The 16526-nt window shown below is 37.5% G+C and overlaps 1 protein-coding gene and 1 non-coding gene across 2 annotated transcripts in view; both read right to left on the bottom strand.

Moving 5' to 3' along the window:
• Window positions 1-16526, bottom strand: part of Pnpt1 (polyribonucleotide nucleotidyltransferase 1) — a 41229-nt gene that overhangs the window by 2330 nt on the left and 22373 nt on the right. The window contains exons 14-25 of the mRNA XM_008822998.2: window positions 15723-15793; window positions 14037-14073; window positions 12047-12113; window positions 11882-11971; window positions 10531-10584; window positions 5335-5441; window positions 4537-4608; window positions 4381-4444; window positions 3825-3908; window positions 2819-2902; window positions 1677-1783; window positions 1538-1593 (exon numbers count right to left, since the gene is read on the bottom strand). Of these exons, the coding sequence (XP_008821220.1) occupies window positions 1538-1593; window positions 1677-1783; window positions 2819-2902; window positions 3825-3908; window positions 4381-4444; window positions 4537-4608; window positions 5335-5441; window positions 10531-10584; window positions 11882-11971; window positions 12047-12113; window positions 14037-14073; window positions 15723-15793 (893 nt within the window). The remainder of the gene's footprint in view (window positions 1-1537; window positions 1594-1676; window positions 1784-2818; window positions 2903-3824; window positions 3909-4380; window positions 4445-4536; window positions 4609-5334; window positions 5442-10530; window positions 10585-11881; window positions 11972-12046; window positions 12114-14036; window positions 14074-15722; window positions 15794-16526) is intronic.
• On the bottom strand, window positions 6361-6463 carry LOC115068450. The gene has a single exon (XR_003847796.1). It is a non-coding gene; the product is annotated as a U6 spliceosomal RNA (small nuclear RNA).

The following is a 16526-nucleotide window of genomic DNA, read 5'->3' as shown; positions in this document are numbered from 1 at the left end:
AAAAGCTCAAATACTAAGCCACATATCCCAAGCCCAAATATTTGTTTTTCAACTGAAAACTGTATCTGCTATTTAAATACTTATGAATCAAAATACCAAGAAAGATAAAGGAAAAGGTTTTAGAATGTATTGTCACCTATACTGCTCTTCAGAATTAAAAAAATTTTTGCTTTATTTTTATTATGTGTATTTGTGTATTGTGTATACGTATGCAAGTGCACCTGTGTTGTGCAGTGCCGGCAGAGGACAGAAGAGGGCGTCAGATCCCCTGGAACTGGTGTTATGGATGGTTGTCAGCTGCATGTGGGTGTTGGGTTTCACATGTCCCAGACTGGCCCTGAACTTGATATGTAGGTGAGGATGACTTGATCTTGTGGTCTTCCTGCCTCCACCTTCCTGGGATTATAGACATGCATCAGTACACCCAGTTTAATGCACTGCTGGGGATCAAACCAGGGCTTTGTATGTGCCACGCAAGCACCAACTGAACTATGTCTCCACTCAAATTTCTAACAATTTTGAAACATTAGCTATTTTAAAACAGTGTAGAATATTAACTTCTTAAGTAGTGATTTAAAGAAGATACTATATACAATAGAAACATTATTTACTTAAAGTTCTCTTCTTTAGTCTATAAAAATTATCCATTATATGGCTTATTTTTCACTTGTAATATTTAAACAAATCATCCCACTGTCTTTTATTATAAATTTAAAATAATTTTGAAGAAATATTTATAACTTCCAATAATTTCTTCTTTTAAGAAACAGGATTAAGATCATTTTAGCTGGTAAAAAATGTTTTGAGGGTGAAAATTGGCATTGAGGAATATATGTTCATTAAACATCAAATAATATCTCTGAAACAAGCCAACAGCTATAACAATGAAATAAATATACTGCTTTGTCTATTTTAGGCCTGCTTATTATTTATGGGGAACATTAAATGGTGGAAAATATGGTTTAAGAAAACAATTTTATTAAATGAATCCAAACATAGAACCATGGTACTGAAAATCTACAAGGTGGCATAGAAAATAAAATATTTTTCAGCTTTAAAAAGTGATTACATAGAGCTGGTAGAGTGCTTGCCTAGCACATACAAGGCCCAGTGTTTGATCCCTAGCACCACATAAACCAGTCATGGTGAGGCACACCGCCCAGTACTTCGGAGGTAAAGGCAGGAGGACCAGAAATTCAGTCAGAGACCTTGCCCAACCCATACATGTATGAGTGTGTGTGTGTATGTCACATATATATGAATAATTGGCATCATTTTATAAATTTGGGGGGGGGGGTTGAGACAGGGTCTCCCTGTAGCCCCAGCTGGCCTGGAATTTACTATGTAGGCCAGGCTAGCCTCAAACTCACAGATAGCCGCCTGCCTCTGCCTGCTAAGTGCTGGGACTAAAGGTGTGCACCACCAGGCCTAGCTCAACATTTTATAATTTTAAAGCAAACAAAGCAAATATAAAGTTAACCTGGGTCTGTAATACAAAGTGTTTTTAAAAACTAATAGAGTGTTTACTCGTTATTACCTGATTTCAGTTATTGTAGCGGTATAAACTGCTCCAAATTCTAACTGCTGTTCTTGCTGTAAAGTGCAAAATAAACCATTAAGTTCAAAAACATAACAGAAAAAAAAGAAAGAAAAACCACTATAAGATCTATACTTACGTCATCTTTCCATATTTCAGTAATGAAGTCTCTTGCCTCATGCATCGCACTGGGTGTTGGTGCAAATATAGAATATGTTTCTTCATCCACTTGACTAATTGTTATACCTTTGAAATAAACCCCAGCACCATGGTGAGGGGGTAGGGGATGACAAAATAAAGAGATAATTTACCACAGTTAACACACCCATGTCAGGTGACTAGTCTAAACAGTGAATGTGAGAATGGGGCGGGAAGAGGGGCCTTGAAGCAGCTGGGTTGGGTTATCCTCTGCCTAATCATGGTCCGTAAGTGAAAGGATTCATTCACCAAGCAGCACACACTGCACTCCTGCCAGGCATCTGGCATTTTAGTTGGTCCTGTGTATGGAACAGTGGCTGTGACAGTCCTGGCATAGCAGGGATCATTTTTAAGGCCTTGTTTTTGTTCCCTTAATTATGACTAGAAACTGTACTAGAACACTTTCCTCATCTTTGTATTATTATTATTATTATCCTTTAGAATAAACAAATGAATAAGGTACAAAATCCTGCCAGTTTTTCACTTTTAACTACTGGTTAAAGCAACTTCTATTCCTTGCTGTCATTTAACAACCTCAAAATGATTAATTAGTAGGCAATCTAAACACTGCTTCCAGAAGAAACAAATGAAAGCATACTCTTTCAACAAAAGAACCTAAATGACATAAGTCCAAGTAGTAGATATGAGTGGAAAATAATTAAAGCACAATTTCTCTTAAGTGAAAATCCAAAAATCATTTGGAAATGTTCAATTTTAGATGTGAAAGACTATGACAGATTTTTGTTCGTCCTTCTTTCTCTTTTTCCTTTTCTTTGAGACAGGGTCTTGCTATGTATGAAGCCCAGGCTGTCATCAGAGATGCATCATCTTCCTGCCTCATCCTTCCAAGTGCTTGGGATTCCAGGAAGGCACCACCAACTCTGCCTCATCCTTATTGAGTACAGTGGATTATCATTTGTTGACTTATAAAGAGGCCAACAGAAACTCACAGTAGAGAGATCTTATACTTTTCTATTGTCTTATTTCTCAAATACTATTTTTGGAGCAACACAGTAGAGATGAAATAGTAAACTTACATCGTTTAACGTTTAATAAAGCCCTCAAACTTGACATAACTCTTACCTGTTTCTGCCTGAAGTTTTTTTAAGTGGTATCCACCTGGCCCAACAAATTTTGCTCGTTTTGATAATGGAACCTGAAGAGTTTCTGAAATAAGTAAACAAATATGTAAATAATTCAGACATACCTGAACCTAAACACATGTAAAAATCTTTCACTACAGAAGAAATTTGTTGTAATTAAAATTACTGAAAAATGTACAAGAATATCCTCTTGGGGTTGATGAGATGGCTCAGTGGTTAAGAGCACTCACTGGCTGCTCTTGCAGAGGACCCGGGTTCAGTCCCCAGCACCCACATAGCTGCTAACAACCATCCATAGCTACAGTTCCAGGGGATCCGACACCCTCTTCTGGCCTCCTTGGGCTTTGTACAACCATGGGTGAGCTTACATGCAGGCAAAACACTAATACACATAAAAATAAATTTTACAAAATGTCTCAAACTTTTTCTTTAGTTTTCTTTCAATTTAAATTTATTCTTAAAATGACCTACAAGAACACAAAAAATTTATGTATTTATAAGATACATTTTGATACTTATATATAGTATAATGTTTAACTGAAGAGTAAGTATCTGTCTCTTCAAACATTTATATTTCTTCATGGTGAGAACATTGCCTGGTCTACATAGTGAGTTCCAGGACAGCTGGGGCTACAGGGAGACTCTGTCTCAAAAAGACAAAAAAAAAAAATTTTCTTTTAGGGAACCAATGAGATGGCTCAGTGGGTAAAGGCACTTGCTGCCAAGCCTGACAACTTGAGTTCAATCCTTGAGACCCACATGGTGGAAGGACAGAGAGCCAACTCTCCCACAAGTTGGGTCTGACCACCAACTTATGCCATGACATACACCCACACACAAATAAGTGAATAAATGCAGAAAAAACATTTTCTTCTAAAGTACTTAGCAACTAAAATAGTTAAGTATTTTTATTTTGTATTAAGATAAAACTACACTTTTACACGTTAATGTTTATCATGGTATCAGCAATAATTTTAATACATTACCTACAACTGGTCCATTTTCTTTTCTAGATGCTCGAGGTTTTGAAATTGCTTTGTTCATTATCTGTAGTATCTCCTTCTTTGCCACTAGAAGAAATAGCAACAGAATCAAAATTACATCTACGTACAATAAATATGATCTGAAACAGCTACACTCAGTTTCTCTGGTGCAAAATTGAAATTCTAGCTTACTAATCAAAGTTTTTCACATTCCAATTATCTTAAAAACTGACTCATTCTCATCTCTGAAAACGCTGTCTTAGAAAGTTGCTTAATTTGTAAAAATTAAAAGTTCAGTATTGTTTTGACTGGGTAGTCATATGCACAATGATTAGTACTTCTTGATCACTGCTCCCCCTGCCCCACATGTTTAGATGGTGCTGGGGCTGTAAATCAATTCCTTGTATGTGATAGGCAAGCATTCATTCTACCAATCAGCTATACGCCTAGCCACATGAAATTCCATTCTGGAAAGCAAATTTTATAGTAAGTCTAATGGGAATTATAGTCCCATTCACATATGAGACAGAAATGAGGAGAATCAGGCACACTGACTTACCTGATGCTTGTTGAATGGCCTCCATTACAATTTTAATTGGGATTCCAGGTAATTTAATATCAGCCTAATAAGAAAGAGCCTTAAGTACATAAATAAACGGTAGTTCATGTCATTATTTAAAAATTACAATAATGGAAAAGGTGGTTTAAAAAATACCTGTAATGCAGTTATTCCTTTATTTGTACCGGCTATTTTGAAATCCATGTCACCATTGTAATCTTCAATTCCCTTTAGCAATTAAAAAAATTATAATAAAGTTTTAAACAAAATCACAACTTGTCCACAGTCACTACAGAATTTCAAACCATTGCTTTAAAGGTAAGCCATGTCCTCTAACACCAAATGCAAAGAAGCATCTCTGCTGCTTAGCTGTTGCTTCCAATTCCTGACTATAACTCCACAAATCCTTTCATCAGAAACACTACTGTATGTTTTTACCTCATGCCTGTTTCTAATAAATGCATAAGAATTTAGAATGAACCGAAAGGAGAGGCAGAGGCAGGTGGAGCTCTGTGAGTTCAAGGCCAGCCTGGTCTACATAGCAAGTTCTAGGCCAGCTAGGGCTATATAGTGAGGCTCTGTGAATTATACTAAAGGGAGCCATCCTGGATAAGTATGTATATTAGTATATAGTATAGTATATAGTAATATAAACTTTTTAACTCCTTTTAAAGCCCAAGGTAAACAAAGGAGGAAATAACTACCGCAGTTCTAGCACTGGCACTCTTCTAAACAAATAGATTAGCATGGCTCTTCTTTGATTATAGACATATAGGCAGGATCTTGCTATACGGCTTAGGTTGCTGGGTGTGGCAAACTTCCCACCTCAGCCTTCTGAGTACTGGGAATACAAGTGTGTGCCACCAGGCTTGGCCTAAGCATATACTTCCAAATATACTTGTAAAATATGTGTATTCTTCACCACTATACACTTGAGACTGGGAATATACTTGCCAGGATGTCTGTTAGCAAACGATAATCTTCTATTTCACCTTTCTCTGGATTGTTTTTGGTGACCAATCCTACTGCTACACCTGCGACAGCAGATGAAATTGGGACTCCTATAATTAAAAAGAACAAATTTTGTGTATTGTGTAATAGCCTAAAATATAGTATCATTCTGCTGACATTTACTTTAACAAGGAGACACAATGACAATCACCAAAGTTGATTTGGAGAGGTCTTAAAAGTTCCTTTGATGGCGCTGGAGAGATTGCTTGGCGGGTAAGAGCAGAAAACTTGGCTTCAAATCCCAGCACCCACATGGTAGCTAACAACCATCTATAACTCCAGTTCCAAGAGATCCAACACCCAATTCTGTCCTCCGTGGGCACTGCATGACACGGGTGCACTTATACACATGTAGGTATAACATTTTTTTTTTCGGGGGGGTGTCTTTTTGAGACAGGGTCTCCCTGTAGCCCCAGCTGACCTGGAACTCGCTATGTAGACCAGGCTGGCCTCGAACATAACATTCTTACACATAAAATACAAATAATAATAATAAAAAAAGGTCCTTTGACAACATTTCTTTATGAACCTGTAATAATGCCCCTTAAAGCAAAAGGTTAATAGGTAATAACTCTATTTGGCAAAATCCCAAGAATAGCAAACGGTAAAGTTATCTATTATTCTGTTTTACTTTTGTTGTCCTTTTCTAGCCATAAATTTGGTGGATTTTCCAGCCTGGACCTTTTGGTTCCCTTCCCCATGGCAGTCAGCCTTTCAGAAAATGTCTGTGTACAGCTATAAATCTAAATATAATCTTAAGAATATTTGTGGGGAGCATGCTATATGCATTCATTATCTGGTACTTTGCCTTTTTCTGTTTTTTTTTTCAGACAGGGTCTTGCTATGTAGCCCAGGTCTGCCTAGAACTCATTATGTAGATCAGGCTGGCCTAAATCTCACAGAGATCTGCCTGCCTCTGCCTCCTGAGTGCTGGGATTTAAAGTGTGCACCATCACCCTCCCTTTTTTTAAAAATATGGAACGCCTTATGAATTTGCATGTCCTTCTTGCACAACGGCCATGCTAATCTTCTCTGTAGGATTCCAATTTTTGTGTATGTGCTGCAAAAGTAAGCCAGCCTTTATTTAGTAACATACTAGAGATATTGATATATATCACCACATAAAGTTCTACTTTAATGACTGTATATTACTCCTCATACATATTTATATGTAATAAATATATAAGCACATAAAAAAGTATATATATATATATTTCCCCCTGTTTTTTGAGACAAGATTTCACTATATAGCTTAAGGGGGCCTCAAACTCACAATCTTCCTGCCTTAGCCTCCCAAGTGCTGGGATTACAGGTATGTATCACCATACGCAGCTTTCTTGTTAATTCTTATTAAGACTTTTGATCTTTGCTCATTGAAAAGTAAAAATGGTCAATCATTTTAAGTTCAGAATAAAGTAATGTGATAGACGGCTCAGTCATTCTCTCTTAGCTATCTTACCTATACTCATGGTTTTAGCAACAATGATGATGACTTCACTGTCCCTTCTATCTGGATCACTATGCCAAGTCTGGATCTGCTTAACCAAACAGCTTTCTGGAGAGCTCTATCCAAATCAAATCTAGCTAAATGAAACATAAAATTCTTAAAATTCTCCATGATCTGCTTTCAGATTGTCTGTTTGTGCTGATGGGAATGCTAAGCAAATGTTCCTACATGCTAAACAAGCACTGTACCTTGAGTTATCATTGAGATTTTTATATATATATTCTATGACTCAAAAATGTTTAGTATGACATAGTGTATATTGTTCCTAGAGCTTTAGCACTGGTATTATTTTAATAGCATATTAAAATCCATTTAAAAAATATTTTATTTATTATTTTTAATTTTATGTGTATGAGTACATTGCCTGCATATATGAAAGTGCACCTGTGTCATGCATTGCCTGCGGAGGTCAGAAGAGGGCGTCAGGTTCCCCTAGAACTGGAGTTGCAGACGGTTGTTAGCTGCCATGTAGGTGCTGGGAATCGAACCTGGGTCCCCTGCAAGAGCAGCCAGTGTGATTAACTACTGAGCCAACTCTCTATCCCATATTAAAATCTATTTAATCCATATTAAACAAACTTGCTTAAGCTGGGCACGGTGGCGCACACACACACCTGTAACTGCTGCACTTGTGTGAAGGCAAGAGGATCAAGAGCTCAAGGTCATCTTCAGCTACATACTGAGCCTGAGGCCAGTCTGGACTACACAAAACTGTCTCGAAAACCAAAAATAAACAAAAACCTAAAACCCATAGATAAATAATACATAAAACTAAAAAAATAAATCTGTTTAGCGTTGTTCAAGTTTACTTTAGGAAAGAATTTTTTTTTTCAAAATATACACTAATCAACATTCCCATCCTATGGAATACTGATTTGGGAAATTGCTACTATCAAATCTAAACTCCATTGCATAACAGTGGCCTTCAACATCTGGACCGTTTATTACTTCAGTACTTCTTTTGAATATGTTTTAGAAACATACCATGCCACTTTAGAAATTTTACAAAGGCTGCTCCTTTCGTATGAACTTATATAAGCTCCTTGTATGCCTGATCCAAACCCAACTACTCAACTTTTAAACCAGAGAAAATATTGTGCTGAGTCAGTTGCTCAACCCAGTTCATTATACTCGATTATGTGGCCTCTGCATTATCAGTTTGCTCTACTAGTATCTTATGTTCTTTCTTATACCTTTAAGCTTTTAGAAAAACAGGTTCTACTTATCTCTCTAGTGCCCAGGTCTGATGAAGGAAGTACTCATCTCTTTGAACAAAACTGGATACTCTCTCTTGGTCCTTCCCATAATACTTAATGTTCATTCTTATCAAATATAACATTTTTATAACTGGCTTTATAGTTTTCTATCCTATTTAAGCTTTTTTTTTTTAGAAATAAATTTTTATCATTTAATACATTAGAAATCCATTCCTTTTTTTCCCCTTTCGTCTTGAGACAGAATCTTGGCTATGCAGCTGAGGCTGGCCTTGAATATGCAACCCTTCTGCTTCTACCTCCCAACCACTGGGATTACAGGCACATGCCCAGCTTGCCCCACTTCTTTTTATCAGTATCCTTTACATTGGCAGGTCATTGTTATTACTGAAAGGATGAGCATGAAGCATCCTTAAGTACTCTACCTGGAACCTCACCCGCACTTGCTGATCAAATTAACCAGCCCTCTTGGCTTATCTTTCCACAAGCCATGAATGGTGCATCTATCACTGGTCTGAATTTATGTACCACCTATACAAAGATATCATAATGTTAAGATGGATTCCAAGCTGGGAATAGTGGAGCATGCCTTTAGTGCCAGTGACTGGGAGGTAGAGGCAGATGGATCTTTAACATCTGTGAGTTCCAGGCCAGTGAGGGTTACAGAGTGAGATCCTGTCTTTAAAGAAAATGGATTCTAGATACACTGTGTCAACAGTGTTCTTCCACCCAACTTTGAATCTAGTTAGTTTTTTCATAAACTGCAACAACAAAAAGAGGAATTATGACATGATTTACTTTTAGTTAGTCTCTTCTGGCTCCTTTCTGTAGATCCTTTCAATTCCAAAATATGTCTATACCACTGTTTTTTGGTTTGTTTTGCTGTTGTTTGTTGAGACAGTGGTCTCCCTGTAGCCCAAGCTGGCCTCAATTTTATAGAGATCCACCTGGGATTAAAGGCACATGCCACTATGCCCAGCTATACCACTATTTTTATAAGCTACTGAAGAGTCTTGTCAAGTTTGATGGGTTAGATTTTATAGAAAATGCTTCTCTTCCAAAAACAAGAACTGGCATATCCACCTCAAGATCTGATGACTGCCAGTATAGTAAACTAATCTAACACAGAAGCTCTCCTCACTATCAGGCGTGGATCTTGCCCAGAGTCCTAGGATGTCTTTTGGCAGGATATGGTGGCATATTCTGTATCCAAGCACTTGGGAGTTACAGGCAGGAACATTAGGAGTTCAAGGCCAGCCTTGGTTACATAGCAAGTTCTAGGCCACCCTATACTACATGAGACCCTGTCTGAGGAGAAATAAAAGTCTTTAATCTTTCAGTTAACTGTTTCCATGATTTTTTTTTTTTTCCTTTCAATTTGAGACCTGGCTGAGAAGTGCAACCTCCAGGAAGACAATGGACTATTGTGCTCACCAATATGTCCCAAGAGCTTAGATCAGTGCTGATTTACAGATATCACACAGTAAAAATTTGTAAAGTGAATGCATGAAGACCACAGAAAATCATAATATACTACAACTAGAAAAATGTCATTAGCACATTTGTGTTTTGGCCTGTTGTGAAAGCTTTAGTGTTTCTGAATATTAGCATTTACTCAGACAACTGCTTCCATTCAACCTTGGTTAATCCTCTCTCTCATATCTGTAAATTCAAAAACTTCTTAGAGAGCTTATGTGGCCTCTGAGGTGCCTTTAGCTTCCTTTTTCCTTTCTTTTTGAGTACCACTGTAACCGTGAGAAACTGCTTTTGAAAACCTAAGGTAGTCCTTCTTTTAGTGTTTTAGACTCATGGACTGTATCAAACTACTTTTGTTCTACCTTCCTCAAATTCTTTTATACTTCTAGAATACCACTTTCTCAATGGCTTGTATAAACTGACGCAAACATTACATGGTTACTTTCTACTATGGGTTCTGTATTTTTGTTTACTGATCAAAGCTGCTTTGTTGACTGGAATAATTTCTGAAATTTCCACTTTTAGAAGGTGAAAAAGATCACTGAGTCACCAAGGTAGGTATATAATTTTCAGTGTATTGTAAATTTCCACTGTCTTAAAAATAAGAATTCAGGCCGGGCGTGGTGGCACCTGCCTTTGATCCCAGCACTTGGGAGGCAGAGGCAGGCAGATCTCTGTTAGTGCAAGGCCAGCCTGGTCTACATAGTGAGTTCTAGGTCAGCTGGGGCTACAGGGAGACCCTGTCTAAAAAAGAAAAAATAGAATTCAGCTAATAGCTTTCTGATGTTCTACTATGCAAGTCTCTTGCTTCTGGCCTGGGTAGATATAGATAATACACAATCTGATTTTGAATCTTATTGAATTCACTCTAAATAAATCTTGAACCCTGTACTAATGAAATATAGATATGAAGTACTGGCAGTTTTGAGATAATTCTTTTACCTGCATCCATCAATGCTAAACTTCCACCACATGCAGAGGCCATAGAAGATGACCCTAATGAAAAACAATTACATTGTATTATAATATATTGATTTCTTAAAATTGGTTATTTCCTTATAAATATTACATCAGAACATAAATATTCAATAACATTTTCTTCCTTCTTTTCAAAAGCATTTAAGGGGCTGGGGAGATGTCTCAATGGTAAGCATGCTTGGCTGTGCAAGCATGAGGACCTGAGTTTGAATTCTTGTTACCCATGTAAAAGAAAGCTGGGTGTATAGCTGCATATACATGGAACCTAGCACTTGCAGGGGCAAAGATGGGAAGACTGCTGGAGCTTGCTGGCCTCCAGTCTAGCTCCAGGTTCAGTGAGGGACCCTATCAAGGGAATAAAGTAGAGAGTGACAGAGAAGGACACCCAATGTGCTCCTCTTGTCTCTGTGTGCCTGTACACATGTGTGCTTATGTCACACACAACCCAATTCACATACACACACACAAAAAAGAAAAACAACACCCCCCCAAACAACACTTTAAAAGCATTTAAGTCAATTTCACCTAAGTCACAAAGTATATACCTACACAGTACAATGTGGTAGGCATTAGCCAACATGTAGTTATTTAATAAGTTTAGTTCCTCAACTGATACACAGGATTCCTATTATCACAAAGAATTCTGTTGGGCAGTATTGCTGTAGAGCTTTTGATCCTAAGAAACCTCCCCAAAGGGCTGGGAGTACTTCTGTTGCCTTAATCAGAATCTACAGCTATAGGGCCAGAAGTCTAGTCCCAGTTAGTGCAGTACAGAAAAGTCCCCAGTTTAAATTCGCAATTAACTTTGGTGCTTTGCCTTTAAAATCTGTAACTGCCTGATCTATGTTTGTTTTACCTATAAGAATTCTGTACCATTTCTGCCTTCAGTGCCTATACCTAGTCTTTGACCACAGACTAATTTATTCAGTTTAAACTTGACCTCTTGGTGCCCAATTATTGTTCATCTCTGATATGTGACAGCTGTCCCTCATTGGATGATCACTCTTTTTTAGATGCTCCTCTCTCTAAGCCTCACTTGCTCTGGGGTTTATTCGTAAAAAAATTAAAAGTAACCCAAATGATGTATTACCATAAATACAAAGAGGGAAATACTTCCTTTATAGTGCTTTAAAAACCTCTTAGTTAAGAACAGAGATTTAAGATAAGGGTATGATCAGCTAAACATATTTTCTCCTGCAGTAGGCTTTGAGACCTTGTAGCAATAAACACAATGCTACAGTTCTCTGGAAAGTTAAGATTATAACAGAGAATGTGGTCTTTTCTATACTAGGAAAGAAATATTTTAATACCATACCATTTGATTCTAGGACTTCAGATGTAACTCTTATGGTAAAAGGAAAATCTTTGGGAATAACAGGATACAAAGCTTTCTCGGCGAGAGCACCTATATCAGAGGAGAAAACAATAAGCAGGATGCACTAGGTCCATATGAAGGCCACGCACACGCACCCCTACTCACCATGCCCAAGTTCTCTTCTGTTTATACCCGTAACTTTGCCAACTTCATTAGTTGCATAAGGAGGAAACTTGAAAACAAAACAACAAGACCATATGTACATATGTGTCAGATGCCTAAGATACATTGCCAAGATAATAAATTACAAAGCAAGCAACAAAATCCCATTTTTTAAAAAGTATTCTATCTAGAAAATATCTGGAATAAATCTAAAATATGTATCACATTACTAAAAAATTATATTTGTAGTGTGTAAGTCAGATTAAAGGCTAGGAAGTGGATAGTTATGGGAATTTATACTGTTAACTTTCCAGGGTTAATTGTTAACAAAAAAAGAAGTACAAAATGAGGCACTACAGATTCTTCTTTAAAAAATATATTTTATTTATTATTTTTATATTGTGTGTGTGAGTGTATTCCCTGCATGCACCTGTGTCATGCAATGGCCTTAGAGGCCAGAAGGAGGCATCAGATCACCTGGAACTGGAGTTACAGATGGTTGTTAGCCACCATGTGGGTGATAGGGATAGAATCTGGGTTCTCTGGAAGAATGGCAAGTGTGCCTAACTGCTGAGCCATCTCTCCATTCCCAAAATATAGATTTTTTTTTCAATAAAAGTTTTATTCTAGACAAGAGGTTGTAAGCTTTATTTATTTTTGAGGACATGTTGCCTACAAAAAACATGAATTGGTGACCAAGTTAAAATTCTGAGGTTTTATAAAAATACGGAATGCCAGTTTAACAGGTTTCTTCAAATTTTTATGTGTGTATGTGTCCATAAGTATATGTGCACATGTGTGTGTAGGTGTACATGCTTGTGTACAAGAGCCAGAGAGGGCATTGGACCCCTAAGAACTGGAGTTACAGGTCGTTGCAGCGTGCCTGGCTTGTTATGTGCGTGCTGTGGGTAGTGGGATCTGGTCTTCAGGGTTACACAACAAGTACTGAGCCATGTGTTCAGCTCCAGAAGTTTCTGAAAGGAGCAATGAAACATGAATATGATCATGCCCTTGGATGTAGCAGCCAGTTCATACAAAACAGGACAGAGGAAAATGTTGAACCACACCATGTATGTACAATCAGCAATACTGGATCAATCAGCTTTGGGCTTCAGCAGGTAGACTGCAAAGAAAGGAATGTGATAGAAGAGAAATGTATAGATAAAAGAAAATTCTTTAAAAATCTTGGGGGTAGTGAGATGGCTCAGTGGGTTAAGGTGCTTGCTGCCAAGCCTGATGATGTGATTGTGTCTCTGGAACCCACATGGTGGAAGGCGAGAACTGACTCCCATAAGTTGTTCTCTGACCTTCACATAGGTTGTTAATCCTTTATAAAAATTCTGGTCTGGATGCCCCTAGATGCTACAGAAGCCAGTGAGGAATTGTTCTCTATTGATTATCCCAGGTTAAACAAAGTGACATGCTGGGATTCTGGTTAGCCAATAATGTAATTATAAGTAAAATAAAATTACTTTATACTGGCCTCCAATGGTAAATACCTTAAATAATAAAAATTGAAAGTGTTATATGTTAGTTCTGGTCCCTTAGGATTAGTTGTAAGTAAAATTTATCCCAAACAATTTCATACAGTGACTTCATATAAAGTAACAATGCATCAGATATTTTACTTCTAATCAACTGAGCACACATGAGAAAGGAGAAAGTGATTTCCCAGTTGAGGAGTCTGAGAAACCCTCCTTTGACACACACCCATACAGGAACAACTGTGCTTGCCTAATAGTCTACTCTACTTTAACTTTTATATAGGTCTTAGAACAGGAAATTATTGATTAGAAAGCTACTTATCTATATCTCTTCTATATGCAATAAAATAATAGTTACTAAATCAATCTTAACAGATACAAGATAAAATGTTAATCGTTCTCCAAGAACCTAGGGAATGAGTTATGGCAATTTATTGTAAAGTTCTAATTTTGCTGTATCGTGGAAATTTTTTTACAGAAAAAAAAATTAGGAAAAAAATTCATCTTACCTCATAGTGCAGCATGAAATTTTTATCTTTAACCCCACTATAAATAAAAGGTATAATATTAAAAACATTGTAAGGATATAAACAAATTTATTTCTACAAACCACTACAAAAAGAATTGAGGATTTTAAAAAAACAATTGAAGGGCTGGAGAGATGGCTCAGTAGTTAAGACCAGTGACTGCTCCTGTAGAGGACCTGTGTTCAATCCCCAGCACCCATATGGTGGCTAACAACGTCCATAACTCCAGTTCCAAGGGCTCCATGCCTTCTTCTGACCTCTGAGGACATTGCACAAAACAGGTGTACTTACACATACATAGGCAGTATACTCATACACATAAAATAAAAGTCATAAAAAACAGTTGCGCATTAATGGGAGTTGGTGTCAAACATAAAACTTGAAGAATGAGAATTATTGGGATATTTTGTATTTTTTGAGAGTCTCTTGCTTGCTATGTTGTTCACGCTGGTCTCAAACTTCTCACTTAAGCAATCCTCCTGCGTCATTCAGCCAACTGAGTTAGTGGAGCGATGGTACCCTCCCTCAACCCCCACCCCCAGGACTTATAACTGAATTCTAGATTGAGGAAAACAAATATAAACTGTTTAGTTGTTCATTTTTTGAGACAGGGTCTCATATATCTCAGGCTGGCCTCAAATTTGCTATGTAGTCAAGGATCCTTGGACTTCTGATCCTCCTGGTTCTACCTCTCTAGTGTTGAGCCTACAGGTATGTACCACCATGCTCAATTCATGTGGTGCTAGGCATGGAATCTAAGGATTTCTGCACACTAGACAAACACTACCAACTGAGTTACATCTTCAACCCTTGAACTGTTAATTTTTATTATCTACATAAAAAACTGGGGAGGGAGGGGGAATTCTGAAAACATTAGGGATTACTACCATCACTTAGGCAGTAAGAAGAGGTAAACAGTGTCTAGAGTCTTGATCATTAACAAGGAAACGGAAGTGGTCCTGATGGACTGAGAAAAGGCTGTGAGTCTCAGGACCCCGATGCAGTAGGGCTGGCTGGTACAGGCTGATCATCTTAAATTAATCAATACAGTTTTACTGTTGACATTTTAGGAACAGGAGGCGAGCTGGGTATTTCTAAACAGAAAATTACAATGTGGGTTGAGACTAGACAGAGTTTTGCATTAATAGTCTCTGGTTTATTTTTAGCAACTGGGACTTCCCTGTATGTATTTGTTCTCTATTTATAATACAAAAACACACCCATTCAAGATTACCTAAGAAGCTGGTCTGGAGGAATGGCTCTAGAGACAGAATAATCTAAATGTAATAATATTACACAGAAGTAATGATTTCCAAATATGTTCCAAACCAGTGATTTAGAAGAAAATACAGCACACCAACAGGAAATAATCTTTTGAAATTCTGACCGTGTAAACAGAGAGACACAGGTTCAAAAAGCAACAGTGAAGCCAGGTATGGTGGCTCACGCCTATAATTTCAGCACTCAGGAATCTGAGGCAAGAGGACTGCTGTGAAACAGGCCAGCCTGGGCTACTGAGTGAGGCTTTGTCTCAAAACAACAACAATTACAAAACAGACTAGAAACGCCCTTTAAGGGTTTGCTAGTGGTGAGAATAAAGTACTTAAGTATCACAAAAGAAACAAAGACCAGAAGAACACAAAATATAACATCATAAAAACAACTTACTTTATAGCTGTTATAATTTGATCCGACTTAATACTGGATTCTAATGAATCAAATGTAACTGTACAGAGAACCTAAAAAAGAACAAAATTATTCCTCAAGATTGAATATACTAACAACAAAGATGAAAACTAAGAAGAGAAATACATACACATGCATATGAGTATATGTATAGTTTATTGATCTATTCATTTGGTTGTTTTTTTATCTGTTTTTCATGCTTGGGATTGAACCCAGGGCCTTGCACAAGCATGTACTCTACTACAGAGCTATACTCCCAGCTCCAAACTAAGTCTCTGACAAACCCAATTAACTCTCCTAAAAACAAGGGGATAACTAATTCTCCATAAAACTAGTCATCGCAGTTATTAAAGTATGTATTCATTCTATAAATAGTCAAGCAGTATGCATCTCAACAATCCAAAAGTCAAACATGCAGACTAAATAAAGCAAAACTAAGAGAACTGAGGGGGAAGACATTCATAAAAAGAAAACTACACTAATCCATAGAGAAAATTTCCACACCAGCTCAGCCAAAAGAACTGCCTGTTTTAAAAGAAGTTAATCTTTGAAGGGAAAACACAGCCTAGAGGCTCTCTGTTCCTCCTCGTTCCAGAGACAGCCACATCTTCTTGTGCAGTGCCAGCCCCGTCCCTGAGATGTGATAGTGAAAGTCAGAGTGAAGAGTGAATGGATTTGGCCACACTGGGCACCTGGTTACTCAGGGCTGTCTTCAACTCTGGGAAAGTGGAGATTGTTGCCATCAGTGACCCCTTCATTGATCTCAACCACATGGTCTACCTGCTC

The sequence above is a fragment of the Nannospalax galili genome, unplaced genomic scaffold, assembly GCF_000622305.1.
Source record: "Nannospalax galili isolate Female #2095 unplaced genomic scaffold, S.galili_v1.0 scaffold286, whole genome shotgun sequence".
Classification (NCBI taxonomy): Eukaryota; Metazoa; Chordata; class Mammalia; order Rodentia; family Spalacidae; genus Nannospalax; species Nannospalax galili.
This window is presented reverse-complemented; position numbering and strand designations above follow the sequence as displayed.